At 37.8% G+C, this 19,405-nt stretch overlaps 1 protein-coding gene across 7 annotated transcripts in view; it reads left to right on the top strand.

The window, feature by feature from the left end:
- The window catches only part of IL1R2 (interleukin 1 receptor type 2), an 87,425-nt gene that overhangs the window by 42,665 nt on the left and 25,355 nt on the right, over positions 1-19,405 (top strand). For 4 of the 7 annotated variants that reach the window (XM_072621581.1, XM_072621579.1, XM_072621582.1 and 1 more), the window contains exons 6-8: positions 804-866; positions 4,202-4,337; positions 6,964-7,106. In XM_072621581.1, coding sequence (XP_072477682.1) covers positions 804-866; positions 4,202-4,337; positions 6,964-7,106 — 342 coding nt within the window. Of the gene's footprint in view, positions 1-803; positions 867-4,201; positions 4,338-6,963; positions 7,107-10,032; positions 10,911-19,405 lie in introns of those variants that run through there. The other 3 variants (XM_072621585.1, XM_072621578.1, XM_072621583.1) reach the window with 1 other exon arrangement.

Below are 19,405 nucleotides of genomic sequence, written 5' to 3'. Positions count from 1 at the left end.
GATGTACCAGATCTTAAATGGTAGTATAAAGCAGCAATCATCAAAACAACTAGGCTAAGAAATAGAGTAGTGGACCAGTGGAATAGGTTAGGAAGTCAGGATGCCAAAGTCAATGACTATAGTAATCCACTATTTGATAAATCCAAAACCAGCACTCTGAGGAGGATTTCATAGGCATCATCAGACCATCAAAGGGGTCCATAACACAATACTGAGAGCCCATGCCTTAAAGGGAGCAACTCTCCAGAGCCTTGGGAATGGCTTACATCTGCCCAACATCTGGCTGGTTATTTTATTGTAGAAAATTGTTACTTCATATTGATGAGTCACGCTAATGGCCATTAAAAATTTTATTTTTTGGCAATTTTATCTATAGGTGGGATTAACAGTTAGTGTAGTTAGGGATTAACTACAGCTGAATTTTATGATCATAATTGTTATAATAATGATAAAAATGTATCACATTAAGCAAAAACTAGGATGGAAAATGGTTAATTGTTTGCCACAGTATCCAGAATGAGAGATGGTCACATGTGTATTTAGCATTGACCTTACTGGTAGTTACTGTTCTGGGAAAGGCAGTGACCACTGTTGTTCCAGTCTTGGGGAGAGATTGTTTCCTTTACAAGATAAAGGATAAATCTGGTGTCATGATCATGGAATAAAGTAGAACATAATTAAGACCAATAGTAGGGCTTTGCCAATGACTAGAAATGGAGATGACAGCTATTATCTCTTCTAACACTTTGATTTTCTTGGAACTGTTATTTTTCTAATGAAACCTCTGTTTCTTCCCTTCCCAGAAAAAAAGGAGGAGACTGTACCAGTGATAATTGGGCCTAATAAGACTATATGGACTTCTCTTGGTAAGGCTTCAAACCTAAAGTGCTCAAATGAACTCACTGTAATAATGTAACAAGAACAGTCTTAGATTTTGATGCTTGTTTCTTAGCTGTGAGATCATAGATTTACTGCTGGAAGGGACTACTCAGATAGAGTAGAGGTTCTTAACCTGGGGTCTATGGCCAGCTTTCATCTTTGAGTGGAAATAGGGAAGAAAATTGGATTTTTTTTCACTCATCTCTAACTGAAATGTAGCATTTCTTTCAATTACTTAAAAAAGAATATTCTAAGAAGGTCCATAGGCTTTCCCAGACTTCCAGACACAAACAACAGTTAAAACCCCCTGAACCAGACTAGATGGGTCAATGATCTAGTCCAACTCCCTCACTTTATAGATGAGGATTAAGTTAATTAAGCATTGATTGAGGCACCTGCATGGTGCAATAGGTAGAATAATATAATAGATAGAATAGAATATATATATATATATATATTCTATATAGAATAGAATAGAATAGAATAGATAGAATGCTAGAATTGGAGTCAGGAAGACTCAAATGTGGCCTCAAATACTAGCTGTGTAATTATAGGCAATTTGCTTAATCTCTGTCTAACCTGTTTTCTCATCTATGAAATGGGAATAATAATGCTGCCACCAACCCTCCAGGATTGTTGTGAAAATCAAATGAGATCATATTTGTAAAATGCTTGGCAAACTTAAAAGTGCTATAGAAATGCTAGCTATTATCATCCTTGTTGAAGATGATGATATGCCTGTTATTATTTCAACAACAAAAAATTTTCTCCAGCAAAGCAAGTGGCTACCTCACTGTGACTTCATAGAAGGTCTTCACAAGTTGCTATGGCTAAAACCTGAACCCAACTTGGTGAAGAGCCTCCCTAAACCTAGCTAGGTTGGTCCTCAATATATATCCACATGATCTGTCACTAAGTCCACACTTGATTGCCCCAGTCAGAGCTTTCACTATGCTGGTATAGTCTTTGAGGACCCAGACACCTCCAAACCATAGTGAGATATCAGAGTTGAACTTTAATAAAGGTTAAGGATGTCCAAAATACAAAGATACAAAAGTGTACCTTTCTGAATGACTATAGCTAGGTCCCAGTTAGTGTAAATAACGAATCCCATGAAATGATCACATTATTTGAATTTGTAATGCATATTTCCATTGGGTTGGAACCAATGACCATATTTTGCATGATTATAACTTCAAATAATATGAATTTTAATAAATGCAACTCTATCAGGGGATTCATTATTTATATTAATTGGAATCCAACTGTATTCCTTTTGCAAAAGGAATAAGCAGGACTGTTCATGGGTAAGGTTATTCTTTATACAAATATTCCCTCTACACTCTACAAAGAGGACATTGTGCTAAGCAAGGCACCCTAGTATCTATTGGTTGTCCATAGTGCTCTAAGGGCTCAATAGAACAACACAATCTGTTCCCTATCTTCTCAAGGGTCATGCTAAAGTTAATTTAAAAATTAGTTCTTTGGCTAGTGTCATGAAAATGCCAATTAAATTCATTTCTCAACTGCTGGAGTGTAGAGCCAGCCCAAGGTGACACAATGCTCACACAACTTATGGGATGCACACAGAAGTATTTGAGTGTGATGCAAACACATAGTGTGACTTTTTAAAACTAGTATTAGTATTTTAACATAGTATTTATGTGGGCAGCTAGCTGGTACAGTGGATTGTTTGGGCCTGGAGTAAAGAAGGCTTCTTTTCTTGAGTTCAAATCTATTACCTATGTGACCTTGCCTAAGTGACTCAACCCTGTTTCCTCCTCTGTAAAATGAGCTGAAGAAGGAAATGGAAACCACTCCAGGATCTTTACCACGAAAACTCCGAAAAGCTGGTAAAGAATTGGATGTGACTAAAAAACAACAACAAATAGTAGACATGTAGATATTCATACTTGTCAGGGAACCTACTTTTCATTTCTGTTTTAGGATTAACATGTTCTTCATTTGGTAGCCCAAAAGTGGACAAAGTTGGGAAGAATATATTTTAAACAGACTTTTGGGAACTGGTAACTTGGTGTTTGGCATTCAAGTGTTCAAAACTTCAGGTTTCCCTAGATGCATATCAGCTCTCATTTAGGCCAGCTAGGACATGGGAAGGTGTGTGTGTGTGTGTGTGTGTCTTAAGATGTGCATTAAAGGATGGGAACTCAAAGAGGGAGGCTTTGGTTTTTGGTTTGCTTATGACAGACAGCAAAACCTTTGTCAGAGAAATCTGGGCTATCAATACTGAAATCATTTCTTCTTTTAATTCAGAGAGAGTGAAAGATGTCAAAACGGTGAAGTGATCATAAAAGTGAGAAGTATGTTATTTAAAATGAGGACAGGTCAGAGAAGAAACCTGATTGAAAGAACAAAAGAAAGAGTTCATTTTTTTTTTTTGAAAAGATTTTTTCCCTGAATGAGAGATATAGGAATGGAAACTTCATCAGATAATAGCATCATTGAATTAGAACTGGAAGAGAACATGTTTCCAACTCCTTCTCTTTACAAATGAAGTATTAAAGGCTAGGGAATGAAATAATTTGCACAGGTTCACAAAGTTGATAAAAATCTGAGGTAGGATTTGAATTCAAAGCCTTCTGACTCCAAGTCCAGTGTCCTATCTACTACACAATATTGCCTATGAAGTTCATTCCTTCTTTTTGTTTTCTCCAACCAGTATGCTCCACTTCTGCCATCTCTGCTTCCTTTTTCATTCTGTCATAGGCAGCTAGGGGGTTATAGTGCTGGACTTGGAGTCCAGAAGAATTGAGTTCAGATCCTGCCTCAGGTACTTAGTAGCTGTGTGACCCTGGGTAATTCACTTAACCTCTTTCAGCCTCAATTTTCTCAACTGTAAAATGGAGTTGATAATAATAGCCTACCTCCCATTGCTGTTGTGAGGACCAAAAGAGGTAATATATGTAAAAACACTTTGCAAACCTTAAGGTGCTACATAAATGCTACCCATTTTTATGATTATAGAGAGACCATGCAAGAAGTTGGAATATAGATCAACAATGGAACTAAGGTGAGGTGAGAAACTCAGTAGATAACTGGACATTTTAGGGAACTGTTGAGGAATCTAGTTTTCCTGCGCAAAAGAAGACTTGGGTGGCCAAGATGGTTTTACAAAATAAGTGGTCTCCAAAATGATTATTTTGCTCAAGATACTTGGTTGTGGTGAATCTGTTTGAGAAAGTCTAGTGAGGCTTCTATTGGAAGTTAGGTCAGGAAGAATTCATTTAGTCTTGTTTTTTTTTTTCCTTTTACTAAATTGCCCCTCTCTGAGTCTTTGTTTCATCTGTCTTTCTTTATCTAGGTTCAAAACTGATAATTCCCTGCAAAGTATTTTTTGGCTTGGGCTCAAGGTCTACAATGCTTTTGTGGTGGACAGCAAATAAAACTTTCGTGCATGATCTCTACAAAGAAGGACGAGTTAAAGTGGGAGAGCACCAGTAAGCTCACTTGACAGAATTTACAGTGTCATCACTCATATTGGCTCTTTGGGCTGGCTTTCTCAAGGAGTAGTGTGTAACCAGAGATCAAATTTAATTGTTAGCAGTTGTAAAGGGATGTTAGTATTTTTAGAATAATTTTTAAAAAATCTTTTGTTTTTACCTCCCTTAGATTTTCCTACTGGATTCTTACCCCTCCTTATCCACAAAATAATTTTTTACAGGAAAGAGTAAAAAAAGAAAAGAAAGAAAAAGAAAAAAGTCTGGGAAACTAAACAACATATAGGAAAAGGCCAATATTAAATGTAGTACTCTATGTCTATAATCCTCTATGTCTTCAAAGAAGGGTTGAGAAATTATGTACTTTTCTTATATCTTTCTTTTGAGGCCAAGTTTGTTCATTATAATCACCAATATTCAGTTACATTATTTTATTATTCTGTAGTTATTTTATTATGTTATTGTAGTTGTATATATTGAGGTTTTTTTCTGATTTTTGCTTATTTTACTTTGTATCAGTTCCTATAACATAGGGAAGTTAACTAAAGAGAAAAGTCTAGTTTGAAACATTGAGTTTTAAAAATCAAAGAAATCTATAAAGCTTTCCTTCCTATAATGAATGAAACTTAAATAGAGTTGTAGGGAAGACCATTTGAAAGATCAAAAGTTATAAAACAATTGAAAATAAGACTAGTTTTGGTCATACAATACACCTTCACTGACATGTCCTTATGGACTAATGCCAAATGTCATCAGTATTGTTTGATCTACATAAGGCAGCCTGGAGGAGCGGTAAAGACACTGCCCCCTGACTCAGGATACCCTGACTTTCTACTCTGCTGTGGGCAGTCTTAGACAAATCATCTTCCCTCCCTATGTTTCCTCATTTGTAAATGGAGGCAACTGGAATATATGATGCCCTAAAGTCCATTTCAGGTCTAATGGTCCAGAAATCCATGCTCTAATAGATTGAAAAAACTAATTTGTAATTTGCACATTGTGGGTGTCAACCAAAGAATTTGGTCTAAGGCAGCAAATATGATTAGGTTGTGTCCATCTTTTTATTTCTCTCAAAGCTGGCAACATGCATGTATGGGAGCTAATAGTTTGGAACTGAAAGGTCGGGGATAGAGCTTATTTACATTTTCAAAAGAAGCAGATATCATTTCATCTCTGGACAGTAGAAAGACCTCTGCTATCAGGCCACCCTCAACCATACCAGACCACTCCCAATCTTGGACTATCTAGACAGGGTAATCTGTCTCCCCAAGCCTGAGCAAAACACAATGAGGCTTCAGTACCTTAGATTAAATTATTTTTGAGTTAAGTTGGGTTCTGACCAGGATGTGGAGAGTCAAGGTAATCACATTATCAGAAATGTTCTTCTGAACTTAAAGACAGGATTTGGAAAGAAGGGGCTGGGAAAGCTTCAAATCTCCAAGATAATAATTATTAAAAATCATTTTTCACATTGGCAAGCAATGGAGAAGCAATGTCAGAGAAACTAAAAAGAGAAAAGTATCCTCAGTATCGTGAATAACTTGTTAGTTTTAGGCAATTTTCTTAGCCTGTAAGCTGCAAATCTGTATGATATTATTAGAGAGAGATTCCTTACTGGGAATTTCCTCTACAAATGAAACCACAGTCCTATTTTTTTTTTAACAAAAAAAGAGATATTTGGTAAGCAATTAGTTAGTGCTCATGAAGTTAGAGACAATTTTTAAATATCGCCTTTGTGGTTTCTCATTCTTCTATCTTTTCTTCCTGTATTAGCACTTCGTGTAAGAGCCAAGGAACTATACATTTCTGGGGGGAAACTTAGGGGCCTGTGTTACTTTTATCTGTACTAACTGGGGTCTTTCACTACTTTCTCCAAGTGTTGAGTGCTATGTTGTTTCTGGATCTCTGTGGTGTCAGCAGACTCTGGAACTGCAAACTTCCAGCAGGTCCCAAGTGGTCCCTTCCAGGACAGAGTTTGCTTGCTGCCTTCTTTGTATGAATTTTGCAGGCTCCTAACTCCACTTTGGTCTAGATCACAAAACTGAGTTCTTGTCCCTACCTCCAGTAGAACATGTAAGCTGTTAGAAGTCTCTGCAGGTTCAGAGAGTCAGAGGCACTCCTCTGGTTGGCATTCTCTTCCCTAGTTACTCAGCTGCAGGCTGAAAACCCAGGTCTTGTCCGTCAACGTGCAAAAGATTTCTGAGTGGCACGCTTAGATTTCCCCCAAATTAGCTGCTGTTGGCTCTCATTAATGTGGTTTGCCAAATATTTTAAAATGGACTTCTCATTACTTAAAACAAGGTAAGTCATTTTGATCCCACTGTATGAATGAACTTCAGCAACAGCTTAAACTTTTCAAAACAAACCCCTGCTCACAAGGTTAAATGCTCCTTTGAGAACTTTTCACTTGATCTAAGCCAAACGGATGCATCTGACTGAGAGCAAGGATTCTGAGCTCCTTGAGGGTGGGGTGGTTTCTCCTTTTATCTTTGTATTGCTACTGCCTAGCACATCACTGACATATCCTAGACTTTAATATATTCTTCCAGAATCAGAATGATTGTTATGAAGGTTAATTTGTTTTTTTACACCCAATTTTTGTTTTGCAAACCTTTCTCTCATTCAGTGAATATACAGAAAACAATAAGAGCTATATTGAAGTGCCTCTGATATTTAATTCGGTGGAAAAGAAGGATTTGAACACAGAATTTATATGTACTGCCAGTAACAGATTGGGATACCAGACCTTGCAAGCAAGAGTGAAAGAAGGTATGTATCCTCATCCACAGAGGACAAACAGTACAATTTCTCTGTTGATGAATTAACAGAATCACAGAATTTGGGAGTTAGAGGGGACCTCTATGGCCATCTAGACCTCTATGGTCATCACACCTCAAAAGTAGTCCCTCCTCTAACTTGAAAAGTAGTCATCTAAGCTTCTGTTTGAACAATGAGGGGGAATCTCCCTCACTCCTACTCCCATCTTTCAATCCATTACATTTTGGGATAATTTTGTTAGGAGGTCAAACCTTAATTTGCCTTTATGCATCTGAGGAACCCTCTTTTCCTTTACCTGGTATCTATTTTGAATAGTATGCCCATGTACTTGTATGAGTATATGTTGCTTTCTCTTCTAGGGTTTAAACTCTTTGAGGGGTATTTATTAAGCAGCTACTATGTACGTAGCACTATGCTACGTGCTTTACAAGTATTGTCACATTTAATCCTCACAACAATCCTGTGAAGTAGCTGCTTTTTCATCTGCGTTTTGCAGATGTGGAAGCTAAGGCAGAGATTAAGTGACTCGCCCAAGATGACACAACTAGTAAGGGTCTGATTCTGGATTTGAACTTAGATCTTTCTAATATCCTGCTCAACCTTCTATTCACTATACCACCTAGCTGCCTCAAGGCAGAGATTGCTTCATTTTTGCCCTTATATCTCCAGCATCTAATACAGTGCCTGGAGCTTAATAAGTGCTTAATAAATGCTTATTGGTTGATCAGTCCTGTCCTTTGCTTCTGGATGTGCCCTATGGAGCATACAGAAGAGGTATAATCATTATTCATCTCCATAACAGTCTCTCAAATACATTCTTCCATTATATTTTTGAAGTTAAGTGGTCTTAAATTTTGTGCGTCAGGGATCTCTTTGTAGTCTGCTTAAACCCATGAATTCCTTCTCAGAATACTGTCTTTAAAAGCATAAAATAAAATACATAGGTTTACAGAGGAAAACAAAAGTTAGTGAAAATAAAGTAGTAGTTTTTCCCATATCTAAGTTCATGTGTACCTTGAAATGCATTCCCAGACTCCTTGGTTAAGAACCTCTGATTTAAAGAGTCCTTTACCCTTCTAACTGATGGATGGTACTAAGGGATTATACTCTGGAAGGATAAATATTTCTAATTTTAAACTATTATGTATACATATATACATATGCGTGTGTATATATGAGAGCTGTATCAGGAATGGGGGCTAGCGTGAGGATGGGGAGAGAGATGAGTTAGGATGAAAAGTTTACAGGACAGCAAGCTAACTTTTAGAAAAAGATAAAATGACTGTCTTATATACTTTGAAACGTGCCGAAGAGCTGTACAGAGAGAGATACTGAGTTGAGAGGACAAGCCTCCCTGGTCAAGAGCAAGGCTCAGCATCTGAGATGTTAGTCCTCAGAGCTCTATGAGTTTGGTGACTGACGTTTTGGTTCAGAAAGGGCAATTAAATAGGAACACAGAGCAGTCATTGAAACAAGCAAACACTTTGTTATTGTTGTTGATGGAGGAAGTGGGTGCATCAGAAAATTAAATTGTAAATGTTTATTATTCTTTATGAGGTTAGCGAAATGGTTTTTTTTTTCCTTTCTGAATGCTCACACACTACACAGTGGATCTGGCAATTATGCAGATTAGACACTGGATTACTGTAGATAGCCAAACAGTATGAAGATAGGCTACCAAAAAATAATCATCGAACACCAAAATGTGAATTCAGACTCAGGGGAGCAATGTGATTGCCTTGATACTGGCCCTGGAAAAGAGCAAAGAACTAACAATCAGAAGAATTAGGCTAAGTTCTGGTTTTGTCATTTATTACATTTGTAAATTGAACCTCTTACCTGTAATAGACAGATTGCAATTACAACTTCATCTCCCTTAATATATAAATCTCCTTGTAACCCTGAAGTACTCTATGCATACATGCTACTGTTGTTATGAAATCCATCATAAACTGAACTATGTTCCCTGGAAACCCTTTTAAAATATGTGCTACTGATCTCCAGGACAGGACCGTAGAAATAACCCACCATTATTCATCAGATGTCAAATATTAACAGCAGAAAAAAAATTGTTCATCAGATCTCAGATATTAAAAGTAGAAAAAAAGTTATATATCAGATCTTAGATATAAAAAACAGAACTCTAGTCAGGATATCTATCGTTTATTCCCCTTATGGACAAAGTGTTAACAACTTTGTGGGGAAAATAGACTTTGACAATGCTAATCCTGGAATGGTTAGAGGTTGTCATCAAATAATGAATTGAATACTAGGAATTTGGTATGGAAATGGTAGGCTGTGACCATTCTAGCCATGGGGATTCACTTGCATGTTCTTTAATCCAATTTTTTATTGTTTATGATTTCTATTAATATGAGGAAAGGAAGGAACTTAAAAGTAAAGGACTCTCCTTGCATGTTTGATAATGTCTGACATTTGTAACAACTTGAATTCTAGATTTTTTCATATTCTGGGTCTCAGTTGATTTTCTTAAAATCCTGGTATTATGGATAGAGAGGACTAGCTTTGAAATCAGGAAGATCTGAGTTTAAGTCCAACCTTTGAAACATATTAGTTGTGTGGTCATGAGCAAGTCAATTAATCTCCCAGGGTGATGGGCAACTGTCTAAGAACTATAAGGTATTCACACGTTGTCAGTTTGCATGGATGGAAGGAATTTCCATTGGAAAGAATAGAATTCTACCCCTCCTCCCCAAATGCTTATAAAGGGGAGAAGAGAAACATTAGATGCAATTCACTGATGAGGAACTTGAAGCCCAGAGGTGTGAAATCATAACTGTGCAATGTCACAATTAATTTTTTCCTCAATATAAAGATTGCAAACATTTATTTTAATCTCATGCCAGATAATTAGAGAATGCTACACACAGTAATTGGGTTCTGTGACTTCTTCCAGAACCTACGTTTTCCTGGGGAATTGCTGTGGCTCCTCTCTCACTCATCTTCTTGGTCATTGTGGGCATATGGATACATAGAAGATGGAAACAGAGACCTGAGAAAGTTCACACTACTAGAAAATCAAAGATTATCACTTGTGATTGTCAACCCTCTACACCTTACAGAAAGGAAATGATATGAAACCATAACCTTATTTTTTTGTTAATGACAAGAGTTGCTCTCTTCTGGTAGATTGCTACTCTTTCCCTCTTTCCCCCCAGAATTTATGCCAAAGCTGCTGGACTCATGGTGAAATATTGACTCAGAAAGTAAAATGAACCTATATTGCCTTTTTACATATGGCACAATAGAAGCCTTTTCCTTCTATTGCTCTCAGCTTAAATGAGTGGAGTGAAGGACTCGCCTTTTTTGGACCTTAATACTTTGGTACCTCAACAGATTTGTGATTTTATCCATCTGTTTAGGTCACAAGCCCCTTAACTATTTCCTCTGTGTTATTCTTGCTCGCATCTTGATGCCCACCCAGCCCCACCCCCCATCTTTCCTCTATCTCTATCTTTCATGTGTCTACTTATTTACATATTGTCTCTCCCATTAGAATGTGAGCTCCTGGAGAGCAAGTACTGGTTTTTTCTTTCTTTATATCCCTAGCACTTAGCACAGTTCTTGACATATAGACAGCACTTACTCCTTGTTTGTTCATTCAATGGACTTTCTTCTAGGTTAGTACTTCTTAATCTGGGAATGTTTGTATTCAAATATTTTGATAACTGTATTTCAATATAGTATGTTTCATTTGTGTGTCTTTTATTTTATGTATTTCGAAATGTTATTCTGACTAAAGCATACATTTCATAAAAGAGAATGAGAACACCATTTCGAAATCTTCCATTTTTGTGGATATTGGTTTAACACCTGAGTTTCTATCTCTTATCCTATACTTGCACTATCCCATGACTGGGCCCATGACTGGCCCAACTTCTTTTCATGCCACACACGTTTTTGTTGATGTCTTTATACTGGTCTTAATAAGGGATGAAAAAACCCCAAAAGGTTTTGAAGGAGGTAATGAGTTTGGGATGTCCTAGAGGGAGCAAGGAGATTCTTAGGATGGGAATAGAATGTAAAAGGCACAGCTGTGGGAATCCAGAGTGGGGTTGGCTGAGTGGGATGGTACAGAGATTGAGTGAATTTGAACAAGTGGGCAGTATTTTGTGGTAGAGAGAAGAAATTGGGTCCTAGATGGTTGGAATTGCTATAATAGGGAACTGCTTCAATTTCTTTAGCAGGGAAGTGAGATTCTTAGAAGTACAGATACTTAAATTGAATGGGACTCAAATGAATGTCAAATAATTTAATTTTCTTCTCCAAGCATTTGCTGCTTGAATAATTCTGATGTTGGCCAACTCACAGCACAGCTCATTCTTTTTACAAAAGAATCTAAGTATTAGAATTGTCAACCATTACTGAGTTCATTCTTAGAAAGACAAACAATATTAGGCCATATATGTATGTTTATTTCTCTCAAAATTAGGCTATATATGTATGTTTATTTCTCTCAAAGCTTGCAGAATATGAATATAGAGATTCCCATGAAAGTTCATTGTAGATGATGAACTCAAGGATGGATAGACAAAAGGGGATTTTATATCTTCAGAGCAATTCCCTTTCATCCCTTCTTCCCATCTTGACTCAGGATGCCTATGTCAGCTAAAACTATAATCTCCATATGTGTTAACCATAACATGAGAAAATAATTTTCTTCATTGAATAGAATGTAACTACAATAAGATAGGAGAAGTGTTGAAGTGTCAATTGAAATTATAGATCCAGGATATCTGTGTTTCTTCAATCATTAACATGGCATGATATAACATAGCATAGTATATGTCTGTAAAATACCAAGATAAGAAAAGTCCCATTATTCAAGATAGTGTCTGGTTCAAGGCACCTTGTCCTTGGTAGTCATAAACAGAAAAATGCTCCAAGTCAGTTTCATTTGACCTCATAGTTGCTGACACAGAAAGGGCCATTTTGGGTCCATTCAGACAGCAAAGCATGTCTGTTATGCCAGATTATGCAAAGCATTATGGGCCAAAATGTCTCTCCTGATTGACCAATCCATGTTTTAGGCCTTTCTCAGGTCTTGGGGGGTCAAAATGGTTTGGGGAGCGGTCTACAGAATTAATGAATAGTGAGGAATATTGTTTTATGAGTGGATTGGAGCTGGAAGAGACATGAAGTAGGAATTTGATGTTTCTTCACTTTAGAAGGAATGATACATTTGCAGTTGGTCAATGTGATGATACTACAATGGCCTGTCTTCACTCTGCATCTCATATCCCTTCATTTCTCACTTGGGCTACACTCCTCTGGATTTCTCCATTGTTCCCTCAGGAACCTCATTATCCTTCAAAATCAGATCAGCCTTAGCACTGGCACCTCACCAGTACCCTCTGCCCCTGGGGCCCCTCTTCTTGGAGACTGAAGTGAAGAGCTCTTGGTAAAACTTCCATTTAAGGAGAGTGCCCAGGCCAGCTATCTCTTCATTTCCCACTAAACTTTTTTGATTTGTCCCTGCATCAGGTACCTTCCTTCTCCTTACCCTCCCCTCTTAGCTTCCTTTTGAGTTGTCTTCCTCCATTAGATTGTACGCTCTTTGAAGGCAAGGGCTGTGAGTTTTTGTTTTTGTTTGTATTTTTATTCCTAGCACTTAGCACAGTGCCTGGCACACTGACATAGGCCCTCTGATCTCCATTATTTTAGGGAGGAGCTAATCTTTGTCCACCTCTTCATATTCTAGTAAAGACTGACTTTTAAGGTCATAAAAGAGCAAAGAGTAGATACAATAGAATAACATATTTGTCTTGTAACTCATCACATAAGTCTAGATGATGAGAGAAGTCTCTATTAGTAAATAATTTATTCTATTGATAGACATGGATTGACATGTTGGTTATAATAAAGCTAACTAGGCTTTTGATCCAATTGCTTTCAATAATCATATCAGGACATTCTTTGTAGTCTGCACCATCATATTAGCTGAATAGTATGAAGATGGTGGCAGTTCAAATAGGACCTTTCATATAGTTTCTATTCCTTTAGAGTCCCTGAAATTATCTCCTGCTAGACCTAGGTTATTTTGTGTGTGTGTGTGTGTGTGTGTGTGTGTGTGTGTGTGTGTGTGTATTTTCAGCACTTGATAAATAAGACTTGATGGTGGCTCATGGTTCTCAAAATTTAAAGCCTGGGAGTTCCAAAATAACCTCTAAAAGTGAACCCTCAAAGCCCTTTCCTAAAAACCTCTTTTTTGAGGCCACTAGCTACCAACTGGCCTTTGAGGAATGTTAAACTTCTCTTCTGACTCATGTGTCCTGAATGTGAATGCACCCTCCTTTGCTTAATTTACTTTAGAGAACCCCAACATCTCCCAGGAATCTATTTCGATTGCCATATTTAGAAGTCTACATGAGAAATGACAGACAATCCACAAGCCTTTAATGAAACTCTTACTCTGTTGCAAGTGCTGCAGAAAACACTAGGAATAAAAAGAAAAGCAAAAATCTTGTTTGCCTCAATGAGTTTACATTCTTTTTCTTTTAATAATTAATTAATTAATTTTTAGTTTTCAACACTCATTTCCATAAGATTTTGAGTTTTAAATTTTTTTCCCCATCTCTCTTCTCCTAAAGATGACATGCAATGTGATGTAGGATCTACATATACACTCATATTGAATATACTTTCACATTAGTCATGATGTAAAGAAGAATTAGAAGCAATGGCAGGGACCACAAGAAAAAAGAAACAAAACAAAACACCAAACAAGAAAAGAGCAAATAATATGCTTCCATTTTCATTCAGGTTCCAGAGTTTTTTCTATAGATATGGATAATATTTTTCCATCATGAGTCTTTCAGAGTTGTCTGAGATTCTTGCATTGCTGAGAAGAGCTAAGGCTATCAAAGTCAGTCTTTGCAAAATGTGGCTGTACAATGTTTTCCTGGTTCTGCTCATGTCACTCAGTATCAGTTCATGTAAGTCTTCCCAGGTTTTTCTGAAGTCCACCTTCTCATCATTTCTTATAGCATAGTAATACTCCATTACATTCATATACCACAACTTGTTCAGCCCCAATTGATGAATATCCACTCAATTTTCAATTCTTTACCACCACAAAAAGAGCTGCTATAAATATGTTTGAACATGTGGGTTCTTTTCCTATTTTTATGATCTCTTTGGGATACAACCCTGGAAGTGGTATTGCTGGGTTGAAGGGTATGCACAGTTTTATGGCCCTTTGGATGTAGTTCCAAATTGCTCTCCAGAATTTTTGGATCAGTTCACAACACCACCAACAATGCATTAGTGTTCCAGTTTTTTCCACATCCAATCCAACATTTATCGTTTTCCTTTTCTATCATGTTAGCCAATCTAACAGGTTTTAGGTGGTATGTCAGAGATAGAGTATTCTTTCATATGACTATAGGTAGCTTGAATTTCTACCTTTGAAAATTGCCTGTTCATATCCTTTGATCATTTCTCTATATATTTTAGAAATGGGGCCTTTATCAGAGACATTGGCTGTAAAAATTAGTTCCCATTTTTCTGTTTCACTTCTAACCTTGCTTGTGTGAGAGGTACGCCTCTGGGGATCATAGGACTTCCCAGGAAAGGTCAGGCTGCCCTCTGCTTCCCTGGTAGCATGCCCTCTGAAAGACTCATGTGACAGATCCATTCTCACTGAAAGAACTCAGAAACAGAATGGGCTGAAGAAGGCATTTATTACATTTCTGGTGAGGAAGTAGATGTGATGCTCACTAAGAGCATCCACACTGATATAGAAGCAAGAGTGACGTTAAACAGTCCTTCCCATCAGAGTTAGGGTTAGGCCAGACTCTTCAGGGTTATACTTTATTACTCTACATTCCCTCCTTATGCAAATTATGCAGGCATAGTAGTGAGGATAATTGGGACCTGGGCAAGACTTTTAGGGTCTGAGCTGTTTGTCATATCCCCATATTTCTAGTTCTCCCTGAAGCCAGGATGTGCTCCACCATCTTTCTTGCAAAACAGGTTATGCATACTTATCTTATCACAAGCTCCCATCAGTCTGGGAGCTTTACTATTTCTCAAAAACATTTGTGGGAGCACAGCAAGATACAATAATATTCATTCGTACTGTGGCATTGACTTTGTGCAAAATCTTTTCAATTTAATGTAATCAAAATCAATTCAATGCAAAATCAGTTTTGCGTTTCATAATGTTCTTTATCTCTTGTTTGGTCATAAATTCTTCCCTTCTCCACAGATTTGACAGATAAGCTATTCATTGCTCTCTGACTTTGCTTATAGTACCAGCCTTTATATCTAAATCATTTTGACTTTATCTTGGTATAAGGTGTAAGATGATGGTTTATGCCTAGTTTCTGCCATACTATTTTCCAGTTTTCCCAGCAGTTTTTGTTAAATAGTTTTTATCCCAGAAGCTGGAGTCTTTGGATTGATCAAATAATAGATTGTTATAGTCATTGACTATTGTGTTTTGTGTACCTAATCTATTCCACTGACCCACCAATCTGTTTCTTAGCCTGTTTTGATGGTTGCTGCTTTATAATACAATATAAGATCTGGTACAGCTAGGCCACCTTGCATTGCATTTCTTTTCATTAATTCCCTTAATATCCTGGTCCTTTTGCTCTTCCAGATGAATTTTTTATTATTTTCTTTCTACCTCTATAAAATAATTTTTTGGTAGTTTCATTAGTATGACACTGAATAAGTAAATTAATTGAGGTAGAATTATCATTTTTATTATGTTTGCTCAGCCTACCCATGGGCAACTGATCCTTTTCCAATAATTTAGATCTGACTTTATTGGTGTGAAAAGTGTTTTATAATTGTCTTCATATAGTTCCTAGGTTTGTTTTGGCAGGTAAACTTCCAAATATTTCATAATGTTGGCAATAACTTTAAATGGAATTTCTCTATCTCTTGCTGTTGGGCTCTGTTAATAATACATAGAAATGTCAATGATTTATGTGGGTTTATTTTATATCCTGCAACTTTGCCAAATTTGTTTATTATTTAAAGTAATTTTTTTATTTGATTCTCTAAGATTCTCTAAGTATACCCTCTGCAAAGAGTGATACCTTTGTTTCTTCTTTACCTATTCTAATTCCTTCAATGAAAGAGTTTACATTCCAATGAGGAGACAGTGTATAAACAGCTAGGTGCATAAAAGATTTATCCAGATTAGATGAGAGCACTCAGAAAGGAGATTAAGCAGCTGAGGGGATGGGAAATGTCTTTTGCAATTTAGGATAGTATGGTCTCACATCAGAGAGTGAGAGGATTGACTTCTGATTCATCCCAAATTCCAAGTTCCTATTCAGAAAAGCCTCATACACCATGAAATCCCACCTGGAACTAAACTTGCCCTTCGAAGGGGAAAGTTTGAACATTTTTTCTTATTTGCAACCCTTATTTGGGCCAACCAGGGATGTGCTGATAAATTGCAACACCAATGTGATATTCGCAGAGCCTACAGTGGCCATGAATATCACCACATGATTCTGAATCCTGAAATACAACAGACTCTCCACATGCAAGACAGAACCAAAACATTTATTCTGATACGAGAAAACCAAATCTATCATAGTAACAAAAATCTATGCATAGTAACAATGCAGAGAACAACACCATCCCCAAGCCTTCCCCTACTAGGCCACCTACAAACCAGCTCCCTTAAACAAATCACAAACAGGCTCTAACTAGCTTGCTGCCTGCATCCTTCCTAGTTCTGACTGCTCTCTGACCAATTTCCTCTCAGCTCTTGCCTAGATCCACCCTTCCCTGTTCCATGTGACTTAGTCTCATGAGACTCAGGCTTCCATGTGACCTGGGCAGGTCACATGGGCCTATTAATGAATGGGAAAGATCTTCCCTTTTAAATTACATTACATGGGGCCCTAAGTTCTTTCCTATTCATTACATAGGTCAGTGAAGCAACTGGTATCAAGAGAACTTTAACAGAAATAACAGAGAATAAGCATAGAAAACAATATCTTAGGCAACTGGTGTCAATAGAACTTTGCAACAGTATAACAGGGATCACACAAAAAAGTTTGTAAACCAGTACTTACGGTGAGGCTTGAGTACAAGCACCCCATTGTTCACCTCTCGAACGAATAGGGTCCAAAATCTTGGGGTAAGAGGCAAAGGCCTCTTCTTCCAGAGTTACTTCCTGTTGAGAATGGACATAGAGCTGTCCCATTTGAGGGGTCAGTTCTTTAACTGTCATCCAGAGCTTGGTTGACACCAGGTCCAGGGGTAACAGCACATCATATAGGGGGTGACGTATGGCTTAAGCAATCATGCATCTGCAGATGGAGGGTATTAAGTCTGCAGAAAACAAATGTGACAAACAAGGTGAACAGACAAAAAGCCGAAAAGAAACAAGGAGACGGTAACTAGAAGCAGGGTAAATATAGAGTCAGCCATGCTTCTTGAGTCCATGAAACCACTATCATAGCCTCATTCACTGTAGTTTACTGTTTTCCAGTTTGAAGTCTCACTTCCTGGCCCCATCTAATATCAAGCCTCTTTCCTCAATACATTTTATATAGTTCATTAGCTGGAATGCCATCTATTCTTCCAAAATCTACCCTTGCTCTCAACAGAGCAGTAAATAATTCTTTTCTTGTCAATCTATTCTGACTTTGAATCCTCTGGCTATTTACTTCTCTCTCTCTCTTTCTTTCAGAAATTTATCTTTTTCACTGATTCTCACCACTCAAGTTACCAACGATTCTCCCATTCTTTGGGTAAACTAACTCAAAATAACTGTGACCTCCTGCTGAGTAAAATCCTCAATTACCTCCTGAATACTGTGTGGGCTCCCTGATTCTTCTGCTACCTTTGTACTGTTTCATTCTCCTCCCACACATGCTCCTGGACTATGTTTGGAACTCAATCAGGCCCAGCCTGTGCAAGGGCTTTATTCACTTTCCTATTCTTAACTTTTTGCCTCCTCCTATGAGCCAAACCAATGACAGCTTTTTCTTTTACCATCTGAGATGTTCTAGCTTGCTCTTCTAAAGGAGAGTTTGAAATGCTGCAGCATAAAAAGCTTCTCATGCAAACTAGTCAGCTACCTTTCTATCTGAGCCTTCTCTTCAAGCAGCTTGTCTCTGCTTTTGTATATAATTCGATAGCTTGTTAGTAAGGCCCAACCTCTCCTACACACCCTTGCCATTTCTTTCCCTGGTTCTATTCGTATTCCCTGCAAATATCTTTCTAAGTCTCTGGGATCTCCCTTCTGTAGCCTTGGTTTCCAGTTTTCACAGAGCCCTATGCCTTTATCCCATTTTCTTACTAGAGAGGAATAAGGCAAATCTTCCCATGCTAGGACATCCATTTCTTCCTCCAAAGCCTTCCTGCCTCCAAATAGAGGTCTGATATTTCCTGATCCCATTCTTATCACCATTTGGAGGGCCACTGGGATATTTACAGCACTTACAGTAGCCATGAGTATCACGGCGCAATTCTGAGTCATGAAATACAACAGACTCTCCACGTGGAGGACATAACCAAAACATTTACTCAGATACCAGAAAGCCATCACAGTAACAACAAAAAATCAATATACAATAACAATGCAGAGGACAACACCATCCCTGCCAGGCTTCCCACAAACCAACTCTCTTAAACAAAATCACAAACAAGCTCTTTCACTCACTCTAGTCAGCTGCCTGCTTGCCTACGTCCTTCCTAGCTCTGATTGCTCTGACAAATTTCCTCTCAGCTTTGCTCTAGCAGCTCATCTTCCTGTTCCACCCTTCCTACTCCACCTCTTCCTACTCCATGTGACTTAGACTCACGTGACTCAGGCTTCCATGTGACATGGATGGGTCACATGGGCCTATTAATGAATGGGAAAGATCTTTCCATTTAAATTATCATTATATAAATGCTTAACAATCAGCTCACTAAAAAAGATATCCTCTCAACACACTTTTAAGCTTAATTTACATCATTAGCATTATATCTATCACCTCAATACAACAATAAATCAAATTCTGATTTGCAGCTGCTACTGATTTCCAAGATCTAAATGCTAACACTGCAAGTTGAATAATCTCTCTCCCTAGGCAGTGAGAACTGACTCCAGCATACTGCTGGCCCTGTCTATGGGGTGCAGTAACACAAGAATCTGAAGTGAAGGGAGTGTTAGGGGGAGAAGAGGGTTTGAACTTGAATGCACAAGCTCCAGGATCACTCCTGCCTTTTTGCTGGAGCAGGTTTGTGCCAAGAGGAAGAAGGAAGGAAATCTTCCAAGGTTCATTGGCCCCTTGTGAGCAGGGGCAAAG

The sequence above is a fragment of the Notamacropus eugenii genome, chromosome 6 (genome assembly GCF_028372415.1).
Source record: "Notamacropus eugenii isolate mMacEug1 chromosome 6, mMacEug1.pri_v2, whole genome shotgun sequence".
NCBI lineage: Eukaryota > Metazoa > Chordata > Mammalia > Diprotodontia > Macropodidae > Notamacropus > Notamacropus eugenii.
This window is presented reverse-complemented; position numbering and strand designations above follow the sequence as displayed.